At 36.9% G+C, this 27,195-nt stretch overlaps 1 protein-coding gene across 7 annotated transcripts in view; it reads right to left on the bottom strand.

Annotated features, from left to right (window-relative positions):
- Positions 1 to 27,195, bottom strand: part of LOC138173169 (E3 ubiquitin-protein ligase NEDD4-like) — a 507,966-nt gene that overhangs the window by 19,169 nt on the left and 461,602 nt on the right. For all 7 annotated transcript variants that reach the window (XM_069103074.1, XM_069103087.1, XM_069103095.1 and 4 more), the window contains 7 exons: positions 23,202 to 23,272; positions 21,609 to 21,704; positions 9,588 to 9,661; positions 8,771 to 8,831; positions 4,911 to 4,970; positions 2,684 to 2,791; positions 381 to 477 (listed from right to left, as the gene is read on the bottom strand). In XM_069103074.1, the coding sequence (XP_068959175.1) occupies positions 381 to 477; positions 2,684 to 2,791; positions 4,911 to 4,970; positions 8,771 to 8,831; positions 9,588 to 9,661; positions 21,609 to 21,704; positions 23,202 to 23,272 (567 nt within the window). The remainder of the gene's footprint in view (positions 1 to 380; positions 478 to 2,683; positions 2,792 to 4,910; positions 4,971 to 8,770; positions 8,832 to 9,587; positions 9,662 to 21,608; positions 21,705 to 23,201; positions 23,273 to 27,195) is intronic.

The following is a 27,195-nucleotide window of genomic DNA, read 5'->3' on the forward strand; positions in this document are numbered from 1 at the left end:
GAATAGGTAGAGTTTTGCTTATTTATGATTTTAATACACTGTAAACAATGAAGAACTCAATCTCCTGGAGATGGTACTAGCACATGGCCACACGAGAGCTTCCCAAGTCTGATTATTCTGTTTCTTTTCATTAATAACAAAACCAAGGCACTTTGTATGAAGGCATGTATTATTTGGTTAAAATGTATTCAGACTTCTGTATAATGAAATGCATTTGCATAAGATCTATACAAAATAAATTTCTGAGAACACAGAAAATATTAAGCTTGGTTAAGAAATCTAGGAGGCATCATTTATTTATCCTTAGGCAGCTCCATCTTGGAAAACATGTTGGCATGGGTTTTCAGGAAGTGTTTCACTCAACACATTCTCTTGCTTACCATAAAGTTCAGCAAATCCATTCATAGGCACTCGGGATGTCCCTGTAACGAACTGTAGTAACCGGATACGCTTCTCAGCATCCATCAATAATACGGCCTATTAACAGAGACAAATAGTCATTATGTCTCCTATGCAGCACTTGCTGCTTTAACTTAGACATTCAAAAAATAATTTTATTTATACTGTAATATAAGACCCAGACAGTCAAGTCTGAAAATTGAGCCATATTTTTGAATGTCGCCACAATACCAAACCTTTCTAATCTTAGAAAGAGGTCAAATACTCACAATGTCTCTTTTGTCTGCCAATATGTCAAAATGCATTATATAAAAAGCTAATCTTGATGGCGTCATCACCCTTATAATTCTGTCTATATGGCATGGTGATTTCCCTCGCCCCTCATAAACACAAGATATTATGTAAGCTTTCCCAGCAACAGAAACTCAAGGTACAAACCCGGGTTTCTTATTTGAGAAATCCTCTAACCAAAGGAACCTTAATTTTTTTGTGTGTGTCCTGTACCCCTTTGGCTGTTTAGAAGCATATGGACCCCTTCTCAAAAGAAGAAACTGATTCTATTGAAATAATCATCAAAATATATTTAAAAAAAAAGATTAGTTCAGGGACCTCAGGTTCAGAATCCCTGCTCTAATCAATGGTTACAAAAACAAAAGGAACGGCATTCTTTAAAATCTGAACATCCTCAAGTCAATCAACACGCATTTTCAAGTGTTAACATTTTAACAGCAAAGACAAAATACACCTAAACAGCCTGTGTAACACACTGACAAAACAGTTACAAGGAAAAACCCTGGGGAGGGAGGAAAGTATTATCAGTGAGGGAACCAAGAAAGAGCTCCTGTAAAGGGTAGTGTTTCAGCTTCTGGATCCTGAGAGATTCCAAGAGGGAAAGAGAGGGCATTTCAGGTATGGGGGAGAGGCAATGCAAAGAGCAAAGTCAAGGAGATGGGACAATGGTGGTGGTGGTAAGGTTGTCGTATACCAAGAATAACATAGGATTCAAGTACATAGAGGTGTTATAGGTGTAATATGATGTGTAACAGAATACAAGGGCAGCTAGATGACACAGTGGATAGAGTGCTGGGCCTGAAATCAGGAAAGAAGACTCATCTTCATGAGAGTGTATCAAGGAGGAGTAACATGATCAAATATGTACTTTAAGAAAATCTGTTCAGTGGCTATGTCAAAAGTACACACACACACACACACACACACACACACACACACACACACAGACTGGAGTAGGGAGACGCTAGGGAAGAGATGATGAGAGACCAGCCAAGAATGTCTGCTGTGTGAGTGGAGAGAACGGCACATGGGAGAGACAACAGAGAGGAACCTTGTTGGAATGCTGTTAGATTCACTGTACATGCTGCTAATACTAAGATGGAGTCTTTATACTTCTGGTTTACTGGGATTCCAAAGAGCAGGAAAAGAAAGGAAAGGAAAACTCTTTATACTTAAACTATGGTTACACCTTCATCTAATCACAAGACTTGGATTTCAAGTAGTTTCTCTGCAAGCCGAATCATCTATCTATGTCACCACTAGTATTTAAAAATATAATAAAGGAAAATAAAAATGAGTGGTTTGCTTTGTTCTCAAAACATGCAGCCTTTTGTTGACTACACTTTTGAAATCTCTCCACCTTCTCCCCATTCCAAAAAGATAATGGTACTTGGATAATTAAGTCATATTAAATCATATTCCACATTACTCATTCCTGGAGCAATGAAATCTCAAAATATTTGGCAGAATTCTTTAGAAAATTAGGGGCAGATTCTTTGGGAAGAATGATATTTTGGAAAAGTATAAAAAAAATTTCCAATCTCAGTTATAAGATAATGGGAGAGGGTACATTCGTCATAGTATTGATGGACAATACAGTTTTGAAGATGAACTTGTATGTTATTTATGCAATTCAATTTTTCCTTAATCTATATTCCCTAGTATTAAGGGAGAATGCTTTATAATCTTACCATTAAGGATCATTCTTTAAATTTTCTTTCTTATTACTTTTCCATTAATTAAAAGGAATGATAAAATTAATTCCTTCCATTAAGTGCCGCCCTAGCCACTTTTTACTCTGCATCGATAATAAGCCAAAGAAGAATTTTTCCTAATCTTCAAATATAAATACTAAAATGAAAACAGCATAAGGCATATCAGGAAGTACTCCTACTAGAGATAAATATAACCTATGTACAGAAAAGACAGAACAGTTAGTACAACAGCCGGCCCTAGAATAACAATGTGGCCACAGTGTGGGATTGGGGCTTACCTTCCAGAACCACTGAATGACAGGGTGATTTGGGCAGTAGCCGTTCTTGTAAATAGCATGTTGTCTCCAGTCGTTAACATCCACATCTCCAAGGCCACACATCAGCAGCTATTTAGGAAAATCAATTCAGGTTTAAATGTGGGAGGTCTAAAAAACTGAAAATCACACTGATGATTCAACTTAGTTTCATCACCAATATTGTTATAAAAATGGTTGCTGTTTTTTCAAAAATAAAACCATCCATAACCCAATTCATCACCTTTAATAAAAACAAATCGAATAAAGCTCCTATCTACATTTGCTGTAACAAACCAAAGAGATGACCATTTGGATCACACAAAAGGCACTGTGGCTTTAGCGAATAGAGGGCTAGTCTTAGAGTCGGGAGGACCTAGGTTGAAGTCCCACTTATGATACATACTATTGTGTGGCCCTGGGCAAGCCTCTTATTTCCAGGCAACTCTCTAGACTAGAAGTTTTAGAGAAGGTATTGACTTGAGAGAAGAAATTCCTTACTGGGAATGCTCTAAACTGATAAAATCACATTTGGTTTAAAAAAAAAAAGAAGGGACAGATTTCCAATTTTTGTATGTAACCAGGAAATCTATTAAATGTCCATCCTGCTCTTCTCCAAATACTTTAAAGATTTAAAAAATATATCACATTAACTTTTGGGGGATTTTACTGACTACATAAGTATACTGAATCAATATTGCCATTAATAAAAAAATAAAATCAACAAAGTATCTGGTTTGGTAGAGAAAATCAGAAGCTTTATAAAGTTAGCTCCCTTTCATACAGCTACCATCCCCACTCAGTTGCTCATTCCAGGTTTCCATCCTTAACGAGCCTGTCATTATTATACCTCTCTCCATCTTGCCTCATTGTCATTAGGCCCACCCTACCCCCAGATGGGGGCTGGAATCTTAGCTTCCCCCAATGAATAAGTACTTTTACCGATATTTTATCATTAACCATAGGAAATGATTCCCAGTTCATGGCTGCTCGAAGTCATATAATCCTCCATCTTATTCAAAGCCCAAGGGCCCACAGACAATTAGAACAGGTCATGCATTGCATTCAATTCAATTCCCTAGCTCTAAGTACATCCATGAACAAAGCTTCTGTGTTAATTAGTCATTTATTAACATTGCTGGTTGTTTTTATTGGTTGTGACTTATATTTAAGCTAGATTTTTTAAAAAACTGTGTAAATCTGTTACTAGGGAAGATGTTCTCTCAGACTTGTATTTGACATAACTATAAAAAGCAGCATGGTGTCATGGAAATCGGGACAATGAGAATGATAGACAGACAAGTGATAATTCCTGTTCTGCCATTAACTAGTAATGTGACTTTGTACAAGTCACAATTCCAGCTTCCATATGTTTCAGTTTCCTCACATATAAAATTATGGAGCTGAATCAGATTATTTCTAAGCTTCCTTCTAGCTCATAAATTGCATTAAGACAATTTCTACTGTCCAAGAAAAGGACCTCGGCTGAAGTGGGCTCAAATCTAATGTCCCTAATTTGTCATTAAAAAGGCAAAAATAGGATATGCCTCCCTCCCCCAAACTTCTGGATTCTAATCTTGCCTGGGGGAGAAATTTCTAAAAAAAAGATTCTCTTTTAACACATTAAAAAGGGATGATGGCTTCCACTGACTTTGGATTTACATGTTAATTCTCCAGTTCGAAGATGCTGAAATAAATAATGAAACCATATCCTTTTTTTTCTACTTCACTGAATGATTTAGGGGAAGGTTTGCTTTAAAAACTATGCCTATAACCAACATCTGATACAGATTGCTAGCACCGCAATTTTGCCTGCTGCCACAGACAATGGAGAAGTAATCCCAACTCAACAGTGCAGGTCAGGACTGGGCCTTCATATAGGTTCCCTGCTGCTTCTGGATATAGTATGTGTCTGTATGACTTCTCAGGGCCATGATCAAACTCAGAATGGTGGATTTCTTGAGATTTAAATCACTTATATTAACATTCACTTCTAATTGATATTGTTAAATGAGAGCTGACTGATCAGCTGGCATGACTCAGCTCCTCATTTTCCCCAAACAAATAAAATCTATGCACAGTATAATTCACTTCTCCCTTCTTTGTAGAACATTATGAACTAGAGCAAAGAAAATTGTATAGTTGGTAGAAGAATGAAGAAATTTCTGATATACTTTTCAAAAAATTATGAAAGATTTAAAAGGCAACAAACCTCTAATTCATTTTCATCAAAAATTTTAATCAAATCAATAGGAAGCAATTCTGTAAATCCCTAAAGGAAAAAAGAAAAAAAAAAGAAAAATGAATAAATAATCCAAAAACTTTTTTTTTCTCAAAGGAATGTTTAAAGGGAACATGATTTTTGTTCTTAACCAAATAAAAATTATTTTAAAAAGACAGTTATTTATTTGCAGGTAATAGCATCTGTGTTTTATCAATTTTAAAATGTTATCCATTTTCCCCCTCCCAAATATAAGTAATGAAAAACCTTGACTTTAGAATGGCTTAGTTATTTAGTGAACCTTAAATCGGGCAATTGCAAGTATGTAGATTCTAAAACCTATCTATGATGCATTCAAGTGAGTCAATAAGTCCTAAAAATACACGGGCCCACAGATGATGAATAGAGTATCTTAAAATAACATAAATTCAATGTATACCAAGATAAATAAAATAAGACAGTCATGTAGTATAAGAGAAAGGGTAATGGACAAGGAAAATCAGAAGATTTTGATTGGAATCTGTCCTCCGCCACTGACCTTCTTACCAGCCGTGGGCTAATTCTCTTAGCCTCTCCAAGTCTCAGTTTCCTAATCTTCAAACTAAAGGATTGGATCTCAAATGTGAATTTTGAAATTCTATTGATATTAAATCTCTGAATTCCTTAGGAGTATCTACCCATGGCCAGGGCTTTATTCCTCATTATATGTGGGAATAAATTTTGATTGGCTTTAGGCACCTTGCCAAACAGAACCAGAAGATTTTTCTAAGTTAGTTTAAAATGAATTAAAATTTGGAGTATTTTTTTCTGTTGTATACTTCAGATTTCCAATAGCTAATAAACTTTATAAAGCCTTAAAAAACATTTTTCATTTTGAGACAGTAAAAATTTTAATAAACTGTATAAACAATTTAGACCAAGGGATCCTAACTGTTTTTTTTTTTTAATGTCTTGGATCCTTTCTTTAGTCTGATAAAGACCATTTACCCATTCTCAGTATGTTTCAAATACATAAAATCAAATAGATTGATTTATGAAGTAAGCCAATTAAATTGAAATGAAGTTCTCAAAACATTTTTATAAAACAAGGTCAAAGTCCCTAGGTTAGGAACCTCTGATTTAGACCAAGACCTCATACTACATATCATAATAAGCTTCAAAGAGGTATGTCTTATATAAAAGGTCCTATCATTAGAACATTAGAGCGACAAGAAGAAAAACTTTTCACAAGGATTAGGGACAGATATGGTATAAAGAGAAGCACAGAAATAAAAAAGACAATTTTGATTATGTAAAGTGGGAAAGTTTTCGCACAAACAAAAATACAGTTAATATTAAGAAGGAAAAAAAGTTAACTGGAAAAATATTTGCAACAAGCTTCTCTAGCAAAGGTCTGATATTCATGATATGTAAATAACTGATTCAAAAATATCCCTCCATCTTATTCCTTGTGCCTCTCCATTGAAAAGGCAAACAATACAATATCAATCATGCATATGAAATCATGCAAAATATATTTCCATATGAACCATGGAGCAAAAAAAAAAAGCAAGAAAAGCAAAGTAAAAAAAAATTAAACTTCAATTTGTATTCAGAGTTGATCAGTTTTCTCTCTGGAAGTGAATAGCATCTTTCATCATGAGTCCCTTGGATTTGTCTCGGCTCATGGTCTTGATCAGAGTAGCTAGTCTTTCACATTTGATAATCATAACAATATTGCGGTTATGTGTTCTTCATCTGGTTCTTCATCAGTTCATACAGGTCTTTCAGGTTTTGCTGAAACCATCCTGCTCATCATTTTTTATAGCACAATAGTATTCCATCACGATTATATACCACAGCTTGTTCAGTCATTCCCCAATTGGTGGGCATCCTCTCATTTTCACCACAAAGAGCTGCTATAAATATTTTTGTACTTAGGTCCCTTTCCCTTTTCTTTGATCTCTTTGGGATGCAGACCTAGTAGTGGCGCTGCTATCTCAAAGGGTAAACACAGTGAATAAGTAGTTTTCAAAGGAAGAAATCCAATCCAACTGAAGTTTAATCCAAGAAATCCAACAGTTAGATGAAAAAAATGTTCCGAATTACTAATAATTAAAGAAATTGAAATGAAAATAACTCCGAGGTTATACTTCACACTTATCAGGTTTGCCAAGATGACAAGAAAGGAAAATAGAATGACAATTGTTAGACAGCATGCAGAAAGATGTCTGTGCTGATAAACAATTGTGAGTGAACGGGTCCAAGCAATCCGGAAAGCAGCTTCTAACTATATCCTATACTGTGCATACCCTTTGACCCAGCAATACCACTACCTGGCCTATACCCCCAAAGAATTCAAAAAAAGAGGAAAAGGATATATCCATACAAAAATATTTATAGCAGCTCTTTTTGGTGTAGTAAAGAACCAGAAACAAAAGAGGTGTCTGGTAACTGGTGAATGGCTAAACAAATTGTGGTATATGAATATAATGGAATATTAGTTCATATCATAAGAAATGAAGAAAATGATAGTTTCAGAGAAATCTGGCAAGACTTGTATGAACTGAAGCAGAGTGCAGTAAGCAGAACCAGGAGAACAATATACATAAAGTGATCACAATATTGTAAAGACAAGTAACTTTGAAAGAATTAAAAACTCCAATTATTCCAAGGATCAAAGATGAAGCAGACTACTAAAGCCCACATCCTGACAGAAGGATGAAAGACTCAACATTTTTAGACATGGCAAATGTGTGGATTTCTTTTGCTTGACTATGCTTATTTGTTACAAAGATTGGATTTTCCTTTTCCTTATGGTGGAGGGGGATCAAAGATTTGAGGGACAGAATGAACTAGTATTAGCATTTCTCTGTATCAAAGAAGAAAATTAAGAAATACGGTTTTTGAAGCATTTCTTTAAGTAATGCATAGAAAAGAAGAAAACCTTTAAAAGTAACACACTGAATTTGTTTACATTAAAAAACAGGAGCTGTATTAAACAGATTTGTTTCTCAAATAATCCTTTTCGGTTCTAGTATGTAGAAATATTCATGGGGGTGGTTTGTCAAATTCAGAATTTTTTTAAAAAGTAGCTCTTCTCTTCCTTTTGACTTTTGTACCCTGGATTAGGGATGCCCTGAGATAGGTTTGGGACTGTATTTCCCCAGCCATGTGATAGGGTCATGGAAGGATAGAGAAACTGATTAGCCACTTGAGATGGATGAAAGCTTAGTGGGTGCAACAACAAAAATAATCTAGCTGAAAGGATAATCATAGTGGTGTTTTACTGTAATAAAAAGGTGACTGATCATGTGGGGATTGTAGAGGTCAGCAAGACTATTATAGAAGAAAGTAAAGAGAGGAGGGAAATGTATAGCCAAATTTCATATTCAGGGACTATGGAATCATTGAAAATGCCACTTAGAACATTTGCTCCTTAACTTCAAAACTGTGCAGAACTCACCGCTTTTGAGAAGAATCTAGAAATGGTGGGTTTTTGTCCTACCTTGGCTAGATTTCAGTAAAAAGATTAAACAAGCTTAGGGGCATTATTATGTAAATATCCTCACTGAAAAAGCGTGAAAGTAATATAAAAGAGATGAGAGAAACAGCGTATAGCAAAATTTCCATGAAGAAGAAGGCAATGTAGGGATTTTTAGGTGCCTTTCTCTTAACGCTCCTTGTATAGGAGAAGAGAAGAGGTGGAAACTGCATAATTCTGAAGGATCTATGTTGTATTTTTCATACTCCTGGCCCAGCTTTGAAGTTATTGATCCATTCCATCATACCACACAAACTAGGGGAGGGAAATCCTCTCTCTACTATAACTAAGAAGACCTGAGAAACAAATGACAGTCAATGCAACTTACCTCCAAGAAGGCGTTCATTTGTTTTTGGACTCTGTTGACGAATCTCCACTGGATGACTAAGCTAATATAAGGAAGATGAGACAACATTAAAAAAATCTTCACTATCATTATTTTATATTTATTAATTTAAAACTTTATTAATTCTTTATTAATCAGTGAAGTTAATTAAAAAAACCCAAAAAATGACAGGGAAAGAAGGGCATGACGTATGAGGGTTTTCATATATTTTCCAATATATAATTATGGAACTTGGCAATAGTATTACATTGTGGAAGTGAAACTGCCAGGAATTGGAACCTAACTGGATATGAGGGCAGAAGAGAAGGTGTGGATTCAGAGATGACTTTGAGTTTTTGAGCCTGGGTGGCACCCTCAACAGAAATAGTTAAGAGGCTGCAGTATATTATCTTGACCACTTTCTTACATGATTCTTATCTAATCAGAAAAATCAAACTATAAGCTATGACATTAGAACCCTATTATGTAAGAGTTACCCTCTCTGTTCTAGTCCCTGAATTTCAGAGACCCTGAGTAGATACATAAGTGTTCCAAGGAAGTACCACGTGTTCTGGTACCCAACAACTCACCCTTCAGTGCATCACATCATCTGGACATAAACATCATGGAAGTTCATAGCAAACCAAGTAAATAACAAGTTCAATCAGAAAAAAAATCACCATTCTGATCTTGGGCTTGAGCTCAAGGGAAAAAAAATCTTGCCATTGAACAAGAAGCAATAAAACTCATGTCTGAAGCACATGTCAAACTTGTTATTATGGTTAATTTAAGAAAGGCTGTGAAATAGAGGAATACATACTCAATATATTCCCTTTTGTTTTCATTTGTCACCATGATTTCTGACCCATTTGGCTTCAGGTCCACTTGGTATGTCTGTATTTTCAAAGAAAAACAAAAGATCATTATGAAACTACATTGCATATTTTCCTACTGATATTTTTTTTTAACAAATAAGTTCTCTTATGTTCTGAATACCTATTAATTAACATGGAATGTACTAGAATGCCTAACGACTCCAAAGATCCTTCATAGTTAAAAAGATGTCATCATTGAAGGCAAATTATCTTATGATTATTTATGAGTCTGACTCATACCCCATACTTCATTATTGAATGAGAAGAGGAAGCTGCTGCAGCAGCTCCTAGCATTTAATCCCAGCAAAGAGATTCACTCTTTAACAAAGGGGAATCCATTATCTACTGCAGTAATACAGAAAGCTAATTTTCAATATAAAAACCACTTATGGTTCTATGTAATAACATATGGAATTCATTTTCTTATAATAAGCAGGTTAGCAGGGATGGCTAGGTGGCGCAGTGAATAGAGCACTGGCCATGGAGTCAGGACGACCTGAGTTCAAATCTGGCCTCAGACACTTGATACACTTACTAGCCATGTGACTTTGGGCAAGTCACTTCACCCCAATTGCCCTCCAAAAAAAAAAGCAAAAAAAAAATTAAGCAGGTTAGTTGTCAGTTCAGTTCAATAGAAGAGTGTTGGGAGAAGGAGGTGGGGGAGAGGGCAGTGCTTTCTACTGAATAGGTGGGTGAATGATCCATAAAGGGAGGAGTCAGTTTCTGTCACAAGGATCCCTCCTGAAACTAGCACCAGCTCTGCCAAGATGGGGAAAAAGGAACGGGTGCCTATGCTGCCACAGTCACTAATGGCCAAGGGAATTTGATTAAAACTTATAATTAATTATAAATTATATTATAAATAATTAAATAAGGTATATTATGAATAATTTAAAAACTTACAATTAATTAAAAATTATAAAGTGCCTACTATGTACTGAAGAGGAATCTAAGGGGCTCCAATTCCTTCATGGAGCTGACAATCTGAGGCTGGGATTTTTTAAACTTGGATTTAACAGAGTGCCTAAGTACCCAGTAGCTACTTAATAAATGCTTGCTGACTCGATTGGGCAGTGGGGAGAGCACTGGGCCTGGAATCAGGAAGACCTGAGTCTGGAACCAGGTTCAGATGCTTACTCTCTGTGTGACCCTGAATCCTGTTTGCCTCAGTCTTCTTGTCTGTTAAATGAGTTGAAGATGGAAAGGGCAAATCGTTCCAGTATTTTTGGCAAGAAAACCCTAAAAAGGGTCACAAGAATAAGACAGGACTGCAAAATGACTAAGTAACAACAATTTAACTCAGGATCCATGGAGAGGTTTCTGGGGATTTCTAAACTTCGACAAGGAAAAAAAATACATCTTTGTTCATTAACCTCAATCTGAAATTTAGTGCTTCCTTCAATTAGGAATACAGTCAATGCATATTATGAGGAAGAAACAATGGAGACTTCAGCAGACTGACAAAGGGATTCAAGATGCCCAAAAGGCTAAAAAACCTGTGATTTAATGAAAAATAGGAAGAAGACAAGGAAAGAGATGGGGAAAGCAATGAAAAGGATGCTGCAAAGGGAAGGATGATTCCTTTGACAGCAACACTGCCCTCCATCCTCTGGCTTAATCCCACCATCCCCAGCAGATGTCTAAATCAGAGCAAGCCCTGGGAGGGGGCACTATGTCATTCTTTGTACTGGATCTTCAGCATACAGTAGGAACTCAATAAATGCTTGCAGCTTGACACATTTTCTAGTTCCATTTTAGAGCCAAAGCTCCCCAACCTCCCTCACTCTCACTTTTTTTGGGGGGGAGGCAAATAAAAAAAATCCTCATTACTCATTCCCATCAGAGGAAGCAATGAACTGTGCTCACCAACAAACTGTAGTTACAATTATTCGTTCAAAGGGGATGGTTGCCAGTTTAAGTATGAATTTAGAAAAGGAATTTTATAATGATCTTGAATGTGCCCCCAAAGTTAAGAGGCAGCTGTGGGGTTGTAGAAGGAGTATGAAGTCAGGGAGTCAAGAGGCATAGGTTCTAGGGCAGAATTCTGTTAATTTTCTGTGTGACCTTCAGTAAGTAACAACCTCTCTGGGCCTCATTTCCTTCATCTGCAAAATCAGGGGATTGTTTCATGTTGTCAATGTCACAGTTAGCTCATTCTCTTACTTCCTTACATTTCCATAATGCTTTCTGAGTGTACTGCTATCTTATTTAATAGTCACGATACTTTTACCCCCAAAATGAAGACATTGGGGTGCAGAGACTTACTTCAGATCACAAAACATTTTGTTCAGTGAGTTAGGTCTCCTGATTGAATCCTGGGCCCTTTCCATTACAATTATATCATGCTTTTCAGAAAAGCACTAGACACTTGGGGTGGCTAGGTGACACAGTGAATAGAGCACCGGCCCTGGAGTCAGGAGGACCCGAGTTCAAATCCTTCCTCAGACACTTAACACAAAAACTAGCTGTGTGACCTTGGGCAAGTCACTTAACCCCAACTGCCCTCCAAAAAAAAGCAAAAAGAAAAAGAAAAGCATTAGATGTTGTCGGGTGGAGAACAAAAGACTAGTCAGTGGGAGATTCATGTTTCACGTAGGAGTCCTACCCACTACTCAAGTAGTCTGAGCCCTCTTTTCTCTTTCTGTATTCTCACTGGGGAATCTCCTCAGCTTCCATTGAGTCAACCATGATCTCTCTTCTGGTGACTCTCAAAAGCCTTCAGTCCTACATTCCCAGTCGCTGACAGACATTTTCATCTGGTTGATCCATAGGAATAGCAAATTCAGCAAGTTTTGGAATTCAATTCTGAATATGAGATGTCCCTGCTCAAGAAGTTCCAGCGGCTCTTTACTGCCTTTAAGTTAAAATACATAAAGCACTGGTCCTGGAATCAGTTCAGATGTGACCTCAGACACTTATTGGTTGTGTGACCCTGGGCAAGTCACTTAACTGTGATTGCCTCCAAATTAAAAAAAAAAAAGATAAAATACAAACTCCTCTGTTCAGGAAATGTGGCTCCAACCTATTTCCCCCTCTGATTTACACTTTATCCCCTGCCCACACCTATGAACCCAGTCTAGCCACACTGACCTATTTGATATTTTCTGTACATGGCATTTATCTCTAATTACCAAGATTTTGCACAGCCATCTGCTATGGCTAGAATGATTTTCCTCCTCCCTTAGAATTCCCATCTCCCCTTCAAAGTTTAGTTCAAGTGCCCCCTCCTTAGAGCAGGAATCTCCTGATCCCCCCAATTGTTAGTGACCCCAAAAGTACCTTGTCAATATTTACTTTAAAAATCTTTCATCAAGGGGCGGCCAGGTGGCTCAGCGAGTAAGAGCACCGACTCCAGCGTCGGGATGACCTGGATCAAATCCAGGCTCAGATACTCAGCACCCACCCAGAAAAAACTGGCCGTGTAACCTTGAGCAAGTTACTTAACCCTGATTGCTTATAAAAAAAATCTTTCATCAATAAACACAAATGTTTAAAAAAACAAAAAGAAGACAATCCTATAAACTTCTATAAGGTATATTTTATGTGTGCGTGTTTTAAACAAACATATTAAATTTAACAAGATAGTAACAAAAATGTTCTTTTTGTGTCTGCTACTGAACTTTTTCTGTTCCTTAAACAAAGTTTTATTGATGTTCTTTTTAATTTGTCTATTTGTATTTGCTTTTTCGTTTTTATGTTTTTTTATGTTGTTTCCTTTAGTGGACCATAAATAGAACAATCTATGACTTTTAAAAGAATATACTGTAGAAATGAATGAAAGAAAAGGGTAGTCTTAAAGGTAGGGATTATTTTATTTTTGTCTTTGTATGCCACATCCTTAAAAATCCCCATGTGAAATGACTGTCACCAATAGTTACCATCCTATCTCTCTCCTTTTTAGTTAAGCTCTTTGAAGAAGGGATCTATTCTAGATAACTCCATTTTTTCTCTTCTTATTTGCCTCTTAACATTCTGGCTCTGGATCTCATCATTCAACTGGAACGAGCTTCTCCAAAGTGATCTCTTAATTGCTATATGTATGACCTTTTTTCAGTCTTCATCTTTCTTGATCCCTCGGTATCGTGTGACACTATGAGCACCTTCACCTCCTGGATAATCTCCCTTCTTTTGGTGTTTTCATGACACCACTCTCACCTGGTTCTCCGCTCACCTGTCTGACTGTTTCTCAGTCTCCTTTGTAGGGCCTTCATCCATATCAGTCCCCAAAACACCGTTCTGGGCCCTCTGTTCTTTCTGTCTCTCTCTAATGTTTCTTTTTCTGAGCTATTTACTATTTATTTCTATCACTATTTATTAAACTATTACTATTAATAGTAATATGGTTATATTACTATTATATATCTATATAATATAATTAATAGTTAAATGATCCGGTCTCAGCAGATGATTCCCAAGTCTACATCATGCAGCCCTAATCACTCTCCTAAGTTCCAGTCCTTATTTCATCCTGTCTTTTGAACTTCCACAGGGCCATCTCACAGGCACCTCAAACTCAACACATCCAAAATATAACTTTAGATCATCCCCCCCAAAACCTTCCTTTTTTCAAACTTCCTTAGTACTCTCAAGGGCATCACTATGCTCTCTCTCCCAAGTACCGAAGCCCCCAATCTCAGGGTCATCCTCAATTCCTCACTCTCATTTAAGCCACATGGCAATCTGCTATCAAATCTCATTGTTTCTATCATCACAACATCTTAATATATGTCCTCTTGTCTTCATTACATCATCACCATTATCACTTCTCACCTGGATTACAGCAATAGCTTTTTTTTTCTTTCTTAATTTGGAGGCAATTGGGGTTAAGTGACTTGCCCAGGGTCACACTGCTAGTAAGTATCTGAGGCCAGACTTGCACTCAGGTTCTCCTGACTCCAGGGCCAGTGCTCTATCTATTGAGCCACCTAGCTGCTCGTGTGATAGCTTTTTCACTGCTCTCTACGCCTCGAGTCTCTTACCACTCCAGTTCCTTTCACACTCAGCTGCCAAATTGGTCTCCCAAAAGTCTGATTCTGTCACTCCTTCTCCTTCTCTCCTCAAACTCCAGTGGCTCCCTATTACCTCGAAGATAATATGGAAAACTCTTTACAACCTGGCCCCCTCCTGCCTTCTTGTGTTAAACTCCCCTCCACAGAGTCTACGCTATGCCAATGCTGGTCTACCTGCTATTCCTCACATGCAAAACTCCAATTCCTATTTGTGTGCCTTTCTACTGGCCGTCTCCCGTGGCTGGAATGATCTTCCACTTCACCTCTGACTCCGGGCTTCCTTTGAAATTCACCGTAAAAAGCTCCACTCTCTACAACAGACCTTTCCTGGTTCTCCCTTCTTCCCACTTGCTATTGCCTCTTCCTCTGAGATTACCTCTCATTTATAGTGATTTATGTATATATAAAATATGCATATATGTATATATACACACAGACAGATTTTATGTACCTAGTAATTTACACATCGTCTCTCCCATTTGAATGTGAACATCTTGAGGGCAGGGATTATTTTGGCCTTTTCTTTGCATATCCATAACCTAGTACAGTATCTGGCATATAGTAAACACTTTCTAAATACTTAGTGACTGAAAAACTTATGTGGGCGGGGAGTCAAAATTATTTCCCCCAAATCATACTCAGCCAGTACATTTCAGAAGTGAGAGTTGAACCCAGGTTTATCCTGACTCAGAAACTGATTCTTGAATCAGTATGCCATACCACCTCTCAGATCAATCTATTTTCAAAGTTTTAATCACTTTTATTTGTGTGGCATTATTTCTTATGATATACCTCATGTTCAACGTAACTGAAGAATTATTTGCTTTATTATTGTGCTTCATATGGTCTTTCATCGGCAGTTTTTCGTTTCATACCAATGAGTGTCTTGTCTTTTGTGTCTGCACATGAGATAATTCCCTGTGCTTGGCATTGAGAGACTTTTCAGATGCCTCAATTTTCTCAGTGAAAAAACCCTTTAACTAGGTCTCAGAACTGAGCTGCCCCAGGTTCTGTCAGATGCGAAGGAAACCAAATCAGGTAATAAAGGCAAACATCGACATTTTGATTACATGGAGAAACAGCCAACAACAATCTCTGCCGTGTTCTTACATTCCCAAATGGGGAAGGGGAGGAAGCTCTCAATATTCAGAAAGATGACTTACAGACATCCCTAGTCATTATGGGAAGAGCATTTGCCTCTCATATGTTAGTGAAATGACTTACAGATTCTTAATAGCAATTACTTAGCTTCTCTTTATAGAGGAAAATATAAACTTCCAACTTGGTTGGGGTCATTTTAAACATATAATCAACATTTTTTGTGAGATTTTTTGTGACGAGGAGGAAGGAAAGCTGCTAATCCTTTATGGCCTTCAAAAAAATAGAAATATTTGTCAGGGGGTGGAAAGAGGTGGAGCAGGAGAGGAATGGTATCCTTAACTCACTTCATAACAAGCTTGTTACTAAATGCTCATTGTAAAAACCTCGAAAGTGTAACTTTTGTAAGACAGGTTAGCTCTGTAAGGAGAGAAGCAATAATTTCAACACATTTTAGACCTAATCATCTCATTAATTTCTAAGGTCTATTTTGACTATATTGCCCTGTCTGATCCATTCAAAAAGTAGTTAAGTCTTTCTCTTCCTCTTCATGAATAGCTGGGCAAGAAATAAAACTGAAAATCAGTCTCAGTCTGAAGTCTTTTATAATTAAGAAAGACATTCTTTCTCCAGTTTTCAATTTTTTGACATTAGTTTAGGAAAAGCAGAAAGAGCTACCACCCATTGTGTTGGCAGATAGCTACTGTCAAATGTAAGAGTGAAAAATTAACAGAAATTTCCAGAATCTTCTGATTTGAAGATTGTCTCATTTTTTCTCCCTATCTCTTCTTCATAGGACTTACCTATAAAGTCATGATAATCAAATGTTTTCTTATAAATGGACAAAGCTTGAATTTTTCTTGCTACTTGGTATTCCTTTAGTTCCCATGAAACATGAAATATCTGGTGTGTGCATTTGGAGTTTTATATTCTTTTTTTCTCGTATTTTTCCTTTTTTTCTCCCAAGAAAGTGATACTTTCAAGATCAATATCAAATTATACTTCTAGACATCCAGAAGTAAAGCCCATACAATGAACAAGTTCAGTTAAAGGTAGCAATAGTATTGAAGATCAAAAATTATTTATTATTCTTGCACTTAATATGGTTTCTGTTCTAATTAACTTTATAGTTAAGTTAAACATTACCTTCAGGATATCCTTATATAGTAATAATTTCCACTTTTTTCTCCCCTGAAGATAACTTCTAAACTCAGAAAAGTTAAAATGATTTCTCTGAGGTCACACAAATATGCTAGAGGCAAGACTAAAATAGTTTCTGATTCACAACCCAGTGTTCTGTCTTTTTACACCACACTCAAGTTACTGGGTACCTATTTATCTTTAGTCCCTTGAGTTTTATCACGATCGAGCAGCCAGAAAGCCTACCTACTTAATTGGAAGGAAAGCTGCAATTATCCCAAGGTTCTATCCTGCCTAAACTTGCAACTCTCAGAAGTTGTCCTCGGCCCTTTGTAAGCACACATATTTTTCTACCTGGAAATGATTGTCCTGTTTAGATGCTTAGATAACTTATATTCTTATTCAAAGGCTTTCCCCCCTCTTCTTGGTGTCTATACACTCCATGTCTATTCCTTTTCTCATTCTTAGCTTTTAAGGTAATAGTATAGATGGTATAGATCTTGTCAGTGCTGACTGGTTACGGTACGATTAACATACTAGTAATCTATTTTATGAGTACTTTTTAATGGTCATAAAAAGGGGTTCACTTATAGAGGTGGACAAAAATGGGTTAACGTCATGTCTCCTTTCTCCTTTGTCTTCTGGATTATAGTCAATACCTTCCTTTAGGGAGAAGATGACATCTTTGTCATCTTTATTGCTGAAATAGGCTTTAAAAGCTATAACCCACATCCAAGACACAGGTGAACTTATTCTCATTTAAGGAATGTAGGAAAAGAGAAAACTGTCTCTGACGTTTTAATCATCTTCCTGTTTGCAGAAATGAGCTACTCAGGGGCGGCCAGGTGGCTCAGCAAGTAAGAGCACCGGCTCCAGTGTCGGGATGACCTGGATCAAATCCGGGCTCAGATACTCAGCACCACACCCACAAATAACTGGCCATGTAACCTTGAGCAAGTTACTTAACCCCTATTGCTTTAAAAAAAAATAAAAAAAAAAAAGAAATGAGCTACTCCTGCCTTCTATAAGCCATAGATCACTGTGTCATAAGTTAGGAAAAAAGTTTGAAGACTGTGTTATCTTACTGGAATAGTGGGATATTAGATATATTATATCTATTTTATATTAGATATAGGATAATAGAAAGGATGAAAATGCTGCTTCAGGTAGGAAAACAGGCCTTAAAGACATATTTCAGTATTCTTTAGACTCAAAATAGCCACTATGCTCTTAATGTTGGCTATTTAGAACAGAGCTAGATATAGAAATGCTGTAATGAATAATTAATCCTTTTTTCTCCTCACTGGTAAAAATAATATTAATTTTAGTTATTCATTGGCTCACTGGAAGCACCATTGAATTCTGGTCCATTTGAATGACTATTTTTAACTTGGAGCACCATATATTTTTTTCTTTGACAATACACAGATCAACCAGAAACTCAAATGCCTAGGGATGCTCCCTGAATGAGACTGAAAGTACATTTCACTTCACTTTTATAGTTTATAATATATTTTATCTATAGGTTTATATGTTGTTCACAGAAAAGAAACAATATACATTGTTGTGTAGTTGTGTTTAACTCTTTGTGACCTCATTTGGGGTTTTCTTGGCAAAGATACTGGAGTGGTTTGCCATTTCTTTCTCCAGCTCATTTTATAGATTAGGGTTAGGTGACTTGTCCAGAACCACACAGCTAGTAAACGTCGGAGGCCAGATTTGAACTCAAGGAAATGAGCCTTTCCAACTCTAGGCATGGTGCTCTATCCACCGTGCCACCTAGCTGCCCCTGAAAAGAAGTAGGTGCACTTTATCATTAATTTTATCATTAACCCACTGTATTTGACCCGAGTTTTGTTTAGCACCATATTTTATGAAAAGCACTAACAGATTAGAAAGTCTCCAGAAACAAGTGACAAAGAGGATGAAGAGCTTGGAAACCATCTTATACTGGCAATGTTTAGCATGAAGAAGAGATGGTTAAAGGGCAGATGTGACAGATGTCTTCAAAAAGTTGCAGAAGTGTCAAGTGGAAAGGGGGCAGACTTGTAGCAGAGGGCAGCATATGAGCAAATGGGGGGAAGCCTGAAGAAGGCAACTACTGGCTCTGAAATAAGAAAGGCCTTTTTAAAAAGTCAGAGTGATCCAAAAACAGAATGGCCTTTTCATTGTTGGAGATATATGAGCAGAGTCTGGATGACAACCACCAAGTTTTCAAAGAATTCTCGCATTGGTTAGGAAGCTGGACTGCAAGATTTCTTAGTTACCTTCCAACTCTACTATTCTAAGACTCTCACAAATTAAATTTACATAATGTTTTTAACTTTTGAAAGTGCTTTCTTATCTATTTTCACATTTGAAATTCAAACCCCCTCCATATGATAGATGGGGCTGGAATGTCCTTATTTTCAGCTGAAGAAATGGAGACATGGAAGGATTAAGTAGCTTACTTAAGATCACAGAAATAGTGGGAGAGTTGGAATGAGAAGCCATGGTTCCTTGCAAAATTCATTATAGTTTTTTCAATCTAACATAGAAGCTCCTTAATTTTTAGGGCTTATTCACACATTAGATCTGGGCAGGCTGCATGACCCTCTAGTAGACAGTAGTATTTCTATGAATTGAGGGCCCCAGGGTATGGCTCTTAACATTTTTTAAAAATAGTATTTTATTTCTTCCTCAATTACATGCAAAAACAAATTTATTCTTTCTTTCTTTTTTCTTTTTGTAGGGGGGAAGGCAGGGCAGTTGGGGTTAAGTGACTTGCCCAAGGTCACTCGCCTAGTAAGTGTTAGGTGATTGAGGCTGGATTTGAACTTGGTTCTCCTGACTCCAGGGCCGGTGCTCTACTTACTGCGCCACCTCGCTGCCCCTAAAAACAGCGTCTAACATTTATTGTCTTTTTTTTAAGTTTTGAGTTCCAAATTCTATTCCTCCCATCTTTCTTACCCCTCCCTCCCAAAACAGTAAGCAATCTGATGTAGGTTATACATGTGCAATCATATAAAATATTTCCATATTAGTTCATTGTGCGACTCAACATTTCTTTCTTTTTTTGTTCAATTCTTAACATTTCTTAATGTTGATTAATTAGTTCAATTAATTAATTAGTTTTAATATTATTTAATTTGATAAATAATATATTTATTTTTAATATATTTGTTATACATAATTATATATGATGTAATTACATTAATATTACATTGATATTATTTTATATAATTATTTAATAAAATAATTTAATTGATTAATTAGGTAAATTCTTAACAATTTTTAATGTTTTTCTTATTATATATAAATAACAATCAATAATATTAATATATTATATATATTAATAAGAGAAGAGATCATGTGTCATTGGGGAAAAGAGTGAAACTAATATTTCTGGTGTTTTAAAATTGGTAAAAAAAAATGAGTACATTTAAGATGAAGGTGAAATTTCAAAAGGAAGAATATTAAGGAATTTCTAAGAAACTATAGATTGAAACACTGTCATAATTTGTGCTTCCTTTATATATCAAACCCACACCAACAGTATAAGGACAGCAAAGGACTGGAAACTAAAACATATCAGGAGACCAACATGCTGGGTCATACATTTATGTAAATTTATTGGTAAAAAAAATGTAAAACAAACAAAAATCCACAATTGGTTTTCTTGTAATATTCTCACATTTGTTTTTATGAAGTGGAACCCATACGGACTTGTTCACATCTCTAGCGTAAGAGGATAATACTTTTGGGAGAGAAAGACTTGAAGAGAGAGGAGAGGATTGTTTTGGATGATACGAAAATTAGTCAATTTGTGAGACTACAGAGTATATATTTGCCTCTCAGAATTCTTGCAACAAAAGACAGACTGCAGTACACTAATCCTTCTGGGCAAGGTGAGAGACATCAGAATGATTATTTTTCCAAGGGATGTTTGAGGGAATTGAAGTTTGGGGATTCTGGGGGGTGAAGGCAGCACATAAGTACACTGGTTTCACATGGAACTGGGCAGCTAGATTATGATACAAGCAGCAGGAAACAGCAGAAGGCCAACCCTTGGTATGGTCATTTGAACATTTGGATTTTCTACTAATCTGTGGCATAAATTACCTCTCAGTTTCTTCATTGAAAACATAAGGAGTTGGGCTAGGTGATCTCTAATGTACCTTTTAGCCCTAAACATCATATGACACTATAACCTTCATTTGATAAAGCAGTCATCTAATCACCAGTGAAAGTGTTTCTACTTTGAGAGAATATCTAAATTCTCAAACTGATAAAGCACAGCCTCTGATGCCCAGCTCTTACTCTACAAAGATATTGGCCTAGTTCCCACAGAGTAGTCTTAAAACTTCCATTAGTATTTTCTAGGAAAAGAGTAAAACAGGAATCTGGCACCCTACCAAAGTAATTAGGTACCCCAACACTGGCAGATGAAAATTATGTTGCACTGGGGCAGTGAGGTGGCACAGTGAATAGAGCACCGGCTATGGAGTCAGGAATACCTGAGTTCGAATCCAGCCTCAGACACCTGACACACTTACTAGCTGTGTCACCTTGGGAAAGTCACTTAATCCCAATTGCCCTGCCTTCCCCCTCTTAAAAAAAAGCATGCACCATTTAAAATTGATGAATGTTCCTTACTTATTGAAAAAAGCATCAGTATAACATAGTAACAAATGCAACTTTCAGTCAAGAAAGAGAAATAATTTGGTTACCCAAACATACCTGTCCAAAGTTTTCTTCATCTATGCAGAACATGAGATCAAGTTCAGTAGGATCATTCTCTAAGATCCATTTCAAGGAGTTATAATATTCACTATCCTATAAGAATGACAGAAAATTATGAATGAGCACCACAAAAGCATTTGATTTGTGAATTAGATGACTGTCCTGCTCAATTACATACATTTAGAATGGACTAAAAATTATGGCAATTAAGGGTGCTTACTTGTTCCAGCCCCTACATAATTCTTGTCTCTCCTACTGGGAAGAACAATATGTAAAAAAAAAAAAAAAAAAGGTTTTCCAGCCGCAGCAGTTTAGTGGTAAAGTCCTATAAAGTTCTCAAGGGAGGGTGGTCTAGGTAAGAATACGTAACTACAGGAGTGGCTAGGTGGTGCAGTGAATAGAGCACTGGCCCTGGAGTCAGGAGTACATGAGTTCAAATGCAGCCTCAGACACTTAACACTTACAGCCATGTGACCTTGGGCAAGTCACTTAACCCTAATTGCACTGCCTTCTCCCCTCCAAAAAGCAATTATATAAAAAAAAAAAGAATATGTAACTATGAGAAAGGAAAGATGATGAATTGCTGTAGATAACAACTTTGCCTGGATTTAGATATGTCTTTAGATTAATCATTAATGTTTAAGAAAATGGGGCAAAAATACACAATCAAGATGAATGAAAATTGTCAGTACACGAGCTTAGGTTGATATTGTTAGCAACCAGATATTTACTCAACACTTCTTTTCATTTTAGAATGGAAATGTCATGAAAAAGATGAAGGATGAAGAGTGAATGTGATTATGTTTTATCAAGCTCTAGAACAAAGTTTGATAGGGGAAGAAAAATTGGATAGAATGAGCTATCTTGATTGTATGTAGATTTAAATTATCCAAGTTATTATTCTCCCCCCATTATTGCTCATCAATTTAGGCTCAGGTATATCTGCTAAGATTGGTATAATCACAATTATATAGAGAATCTTTTGCTTATTAAAAATAGCATCTAGGGGCGGCTAGGTGGCGCAGTGAATAGAGCATCGGCCCTGGATTCAGGAGGACCCGAGTTCAAAAATGGACTCAGATACTTAACACAAAACTAGCCGTGTGAGCTTGGGCAAGTCACTTAACCCCAATTACCCTACCTTCCTCCCTTCAAAAAGCAAAAAAAAAAACAAAAACCCAAAAAACCCAAACCCTAAAACAACAAAAAAAAAAAATCTAAGAAACTTTCCTATTTCTCTCTGCTCCATTCCTCCCCCACCCTCCGCAAATCAATTTTATTACATTGATTAAAATATCTTCTTGGGCAAATCACTTAAGCTCTGTTTGCCTCAGTTTTCTCATTGGAAAAATGGGGATAATTATGGCACCTACCTCCTAGAATTGTTGTGAGGGTCAAATGAGATAATAATTGTCAGGTGCCTAACACAGTGCATGATAAAGCACATGCATTATGAGCATTAGATAAATGCTGGCTATTATTATTATCTTAGGGGAGAATCATTTGGACTAAAAGAATCAGAGTCAAATATCTTTTCCTAAGAAAAAATACCACAATTACTTAAAACATGAATAAGCTCTGTTTACTCACCACTGACTCCATATCATTCAAAGTTATCTGCTTTCCCAGCATCATTTTGTAGAATGGCCTAATGAAGAAACCTAAAACAAGGTGATAACAGAACTTAGTTTCAAGTGTTTAGTGCCGTTGAGCATCAAAGCATGAAATAAAAGACAGGCTCTAATTGAGAAGGCAGAGAGAAAAATCACTGAAAAACAAAGGTGGAGAGATGTGGGCAGAGTGGGTGTTTGGGCACCAAAAGACGTGGCACAGAGCTCATCCTTGACTTCTCAATAGCCTAAACCTTGATGACCCTTGCCAATACTGTTGCCACTTAGGGATCGCTCTTCCTTTGGCTTTAGAACGATCACAATTCTCTGAGTTCTCTTCTTACCTCTAGCTGTCTCTTCTATATCCCCTTGTCATTTTTCTGACACCTTAAAATGGATGTTCCCCAAGGGTTTTTTTTGTCCTTTATTGGCCATTTTTTCCATTTCTGTGATTTGTAACTACCACTTCTATGCTGATAACTCCCAAATGTCATGAAAAAACTTTCCCCCCACATCCACAATACTCTATGCCTGTATTTCTTTTATATATGTGTATAATATTTTGTAATATAGTAATTTTTCTATATTTGTAATGTATTCTCTTATTACACAGCTGCATATCAAATTTCCCTACTAGGAAGGGAAGGGGGTATAACTTATTGAAACTCTGTATGTTTAATCCAATGCCTAGTATCAATGTTCTGCACATGATAGGACTTAATAAATGTTGCTGAATTGAGTGCCAAAAGAATCTTAAAGAGGAAATGAATGATATAAACTAAAATTTAATAAAAAAAAATTATCTTAAAGATTCTCTATGAGCTGTATGAATCCAGAAGAAAGGGAGACCATGCTAAGTTTGGGAGGTCCCAAAAGGCTTAGTGATCAGAGAGAGAGTACTTGAAGGAAGCAAAAAACCTTTAGATCAGCAGAGAGGGAGAAGCAGGTATTCAGGCACATGAGATAAAGTAGTGTGAGCAAAGCCTTAGTGGAGAGAGCACTGGGAAGTAATATGATCTGAAGTTGTGAAGACCTGAGTTCAGATCTAGCCTCAGATACTTTACTAGCTATGTGACCCTCGGTGAATCATTTCACTTCAATGTTAGTTCTCTCATATGTCCAATGGGGATAATAATAGCACCTATCTCTAGGGTTATAGTGAGCAACAAAGAAGATAAAACTGTCACGTGGTTTTCAAAACTTAAAGCACTATTTAAATGTTTATTATTATTATTATTAAACTACTTACTACTTTCCAAACACACACAAAAATACACAAAGCTAGCAAAGCCAGAAGTTTGTGTAAGAGTTACATGGGACATAATGTTGCAGAAGTATACTACCGGGACCATATTGAGGAGACACCAATAAGGGTGATGTAACTTAGAATCTATCCTGTAGGCAATAGGGAACTATAGGAAGATTTTTGAGTGAGGGAGAGGCGTGCTCAAAGAGAGTGTTTAGGAAGATGAATAAGTAATCTGTGTGGACAGATTAGAGAGGAGATAGGCTGGAGATGGTAAAGCAAATACGAAAAGTACTACTGGGCTTCCATGAGCAAGGTAATGAGGACCTGGAATATAGCAGTGAAGACACCAATGAAAGGAAAGGTATAGAAGCTATGAATTTTACACAGGAGAAATCAATAGTCTGGTGAGAAGGCTGAGAAACTAATTTTAGGTTAAGGATTTTAGGATTTAGGTTAAGGATGTTAATTCAAGGTTGAGGATCACTTCAAAGCTTTAAGGCATCAAGACTGGGAGACAGATGGCCCATTGACAGTGGAGGGGGAAGCACTGAAAGGAGCTGTTGTAACCAGGGAGATGACAAACATCGTTTTAGTCCATAATCTTTGAACTGACAGTAATTATCAAGTGGACATATTCAGAAGCCTACTGAGGAGGATGAGGGAGAGGAAAAAGGAGAGACAGAAAAGAGAAAGGAGAAGGAGGGGGACAAAATACAGTCAGGAGGATGAAAATTAAGGAGCTATAGCAGCATGTAGGGGATGGGAAGAAAATGTAGAATTGTGGAGGAAACAGAGGGAACATCCAGGGAGTCACTAAAGTGCCATGGAGATGGAAGGAGAAGTTTATGAAGGGGATAAGAGTAGTCACCTGTGTTCAAAGCATCAAGGACAAAGGATTTAAGATGAAGAACAGGCCGCTGCATATAGTGTTAGGAGGTTGTTGGTCGCTAAGAAGAAAGCGGTTTTAGTAGGGAGGGAGTCAGATCTCCAAGGATTAAAGATTCAATGGATGGTCACAGGGTCACCGGATCAGATTTACAGCTGGAAGGGACCTGCTGTGGAAGGACTTGATTTGGGATCATTTGAAAGGACAGGAATAGGACACAGGATCAAGAGCAAGGGTTTCCCCCAAATAGAAGAGTCTGCAGCCTATTTGTAGCTTAGAAAAAAAGACACCAGCAAACTGGCAGGCAGCTCTCGTTTTAAACCACTTCCTGACAAACTCTGATGAGCCTAGGAAATAGCACAGCAACAATAATATTAGAAAAAATGCGCTTGCGACTGATCAATTAGTAAACTGAGCAGGTGAATTTGAAAAGACTGAATATAGTAAAGTATCAAACACAGCTAGTATTTCATAGAAAGAAACAGTATGTGGAGAAGGAAAGAACAACATTTAGCAACTACCTATTATAGCAGATGCTCTGGAATAAAATAAAGTCAACACTTTTTGTTACGGCTCAGTCATTTTTCAGTTGTGTTCGATTCTTCAGGACCTCATTTTGGGTTTTCTTGGCAAAGATATTGGAGTGGTTTGCCATTTCCTTCTCCAGCTCATTATACAAATGAGGAAACTGAGGCAAATGGGGTAAGTTTTGCCACCAAATTGCCACACATCTAATAAGTGTCTGAGGCCAGATTTGAGCTCAGGAAGATGAGTCTTCTTGACTCCAGACCCAATACTCCAGGCACTATGTCACCTACCTGTCTCCAAAGCCAACACGAGACCATTGTTAGTCAGTCAATGAGCATTTATTAAGTGCCTACGGTGTGCTAGGCACTTCTCCCCTACAATGAGCTCAGTCTATCGAGGGGAAAACACAGAAGCAACTATGCCCAGGATATGGACAGGATAAACTGGAGACAATAGAGAAAAGGCGCTAGAATAAAAGGAAATGGGAAAGGTTTCTCTAATGAAAGGCAGGATTTTACCTGGGACTTGAAGGTAGCTTAGAGAAACAAAGAGGCTGAGAATAGGCAGAAAAGGGTTAACCCAGAAACGCTTCAACTTCAGGGTTCCTGTAACCTCAGGCTCTTAACATCACACATAAATCCTCAGCCTCTCTCTGCCCTCTGTCCTTGTCATCACATTCTGAAATACTTTAAAAGTGCTTAGTTTTCCTCTCTTGGCTGATAACTTCCATGATTTTCTCTGAAGAAATTTTTTTCCCAATATTCAGATCTTTAAGCCCCCAAAGTATTAGATGTCCATCTAACCAAAATAAGATCTTGACCCATTGGTGCCCTGTTATTCAACAATGGAGCACAAATAGATAATTAGGAACACTATGATGCCATAGTTAGCTAGGTCACAAAATTACCTGAAATTATTTATTATCTAGTCACATTTAGAAATTATAATTCAGGGATAAATGGAGCATAGGCATGATATTAGAAAAATTAGGTCATTTAAAATGAAATTTTCATTAGCTTTTCCATCTGCCACCAATCTAGTTATTGAAAGAAATCTTTTTTTTTAGGGGGGGAAGAGGACAGGTTTAAGTATAAACAAGAAGCAATACAGTACAGTCAAAAGGAGATTGGATTGGGGAGTTGGAGGGGCTAGTTAAAATCATGCTGCTTTCTGGTCTTCCATCTGCAAAATGAACACGCCAACTAGATGACTGCTAAGGACCTTCCTAGCTCTTAAGTTATAGTCCCATTGGTATGCTGTATTCTAATTTTATGGAATTGGAATTGTATTTAAAATGTGTATAGATGCTAT

This window comes from Petaurus breviceps, unplaced genomic scaffold (genome assembly GCF_028583685.1).
Source record: "Petaurus breviceps papuanus isolate PSGF00001 unplaced genomic scaffold, PetGlider_PUasm1.0 129, whole genome shotgun sequence".
In the NCBI taxonomy this organism is placed as follows: domain Eukaryota; kingdom Metazoa; phylum Chordata; class Mammalia; order Diprotodontia; family Petauridae; genus Petaurus; species Petaurus breviceps.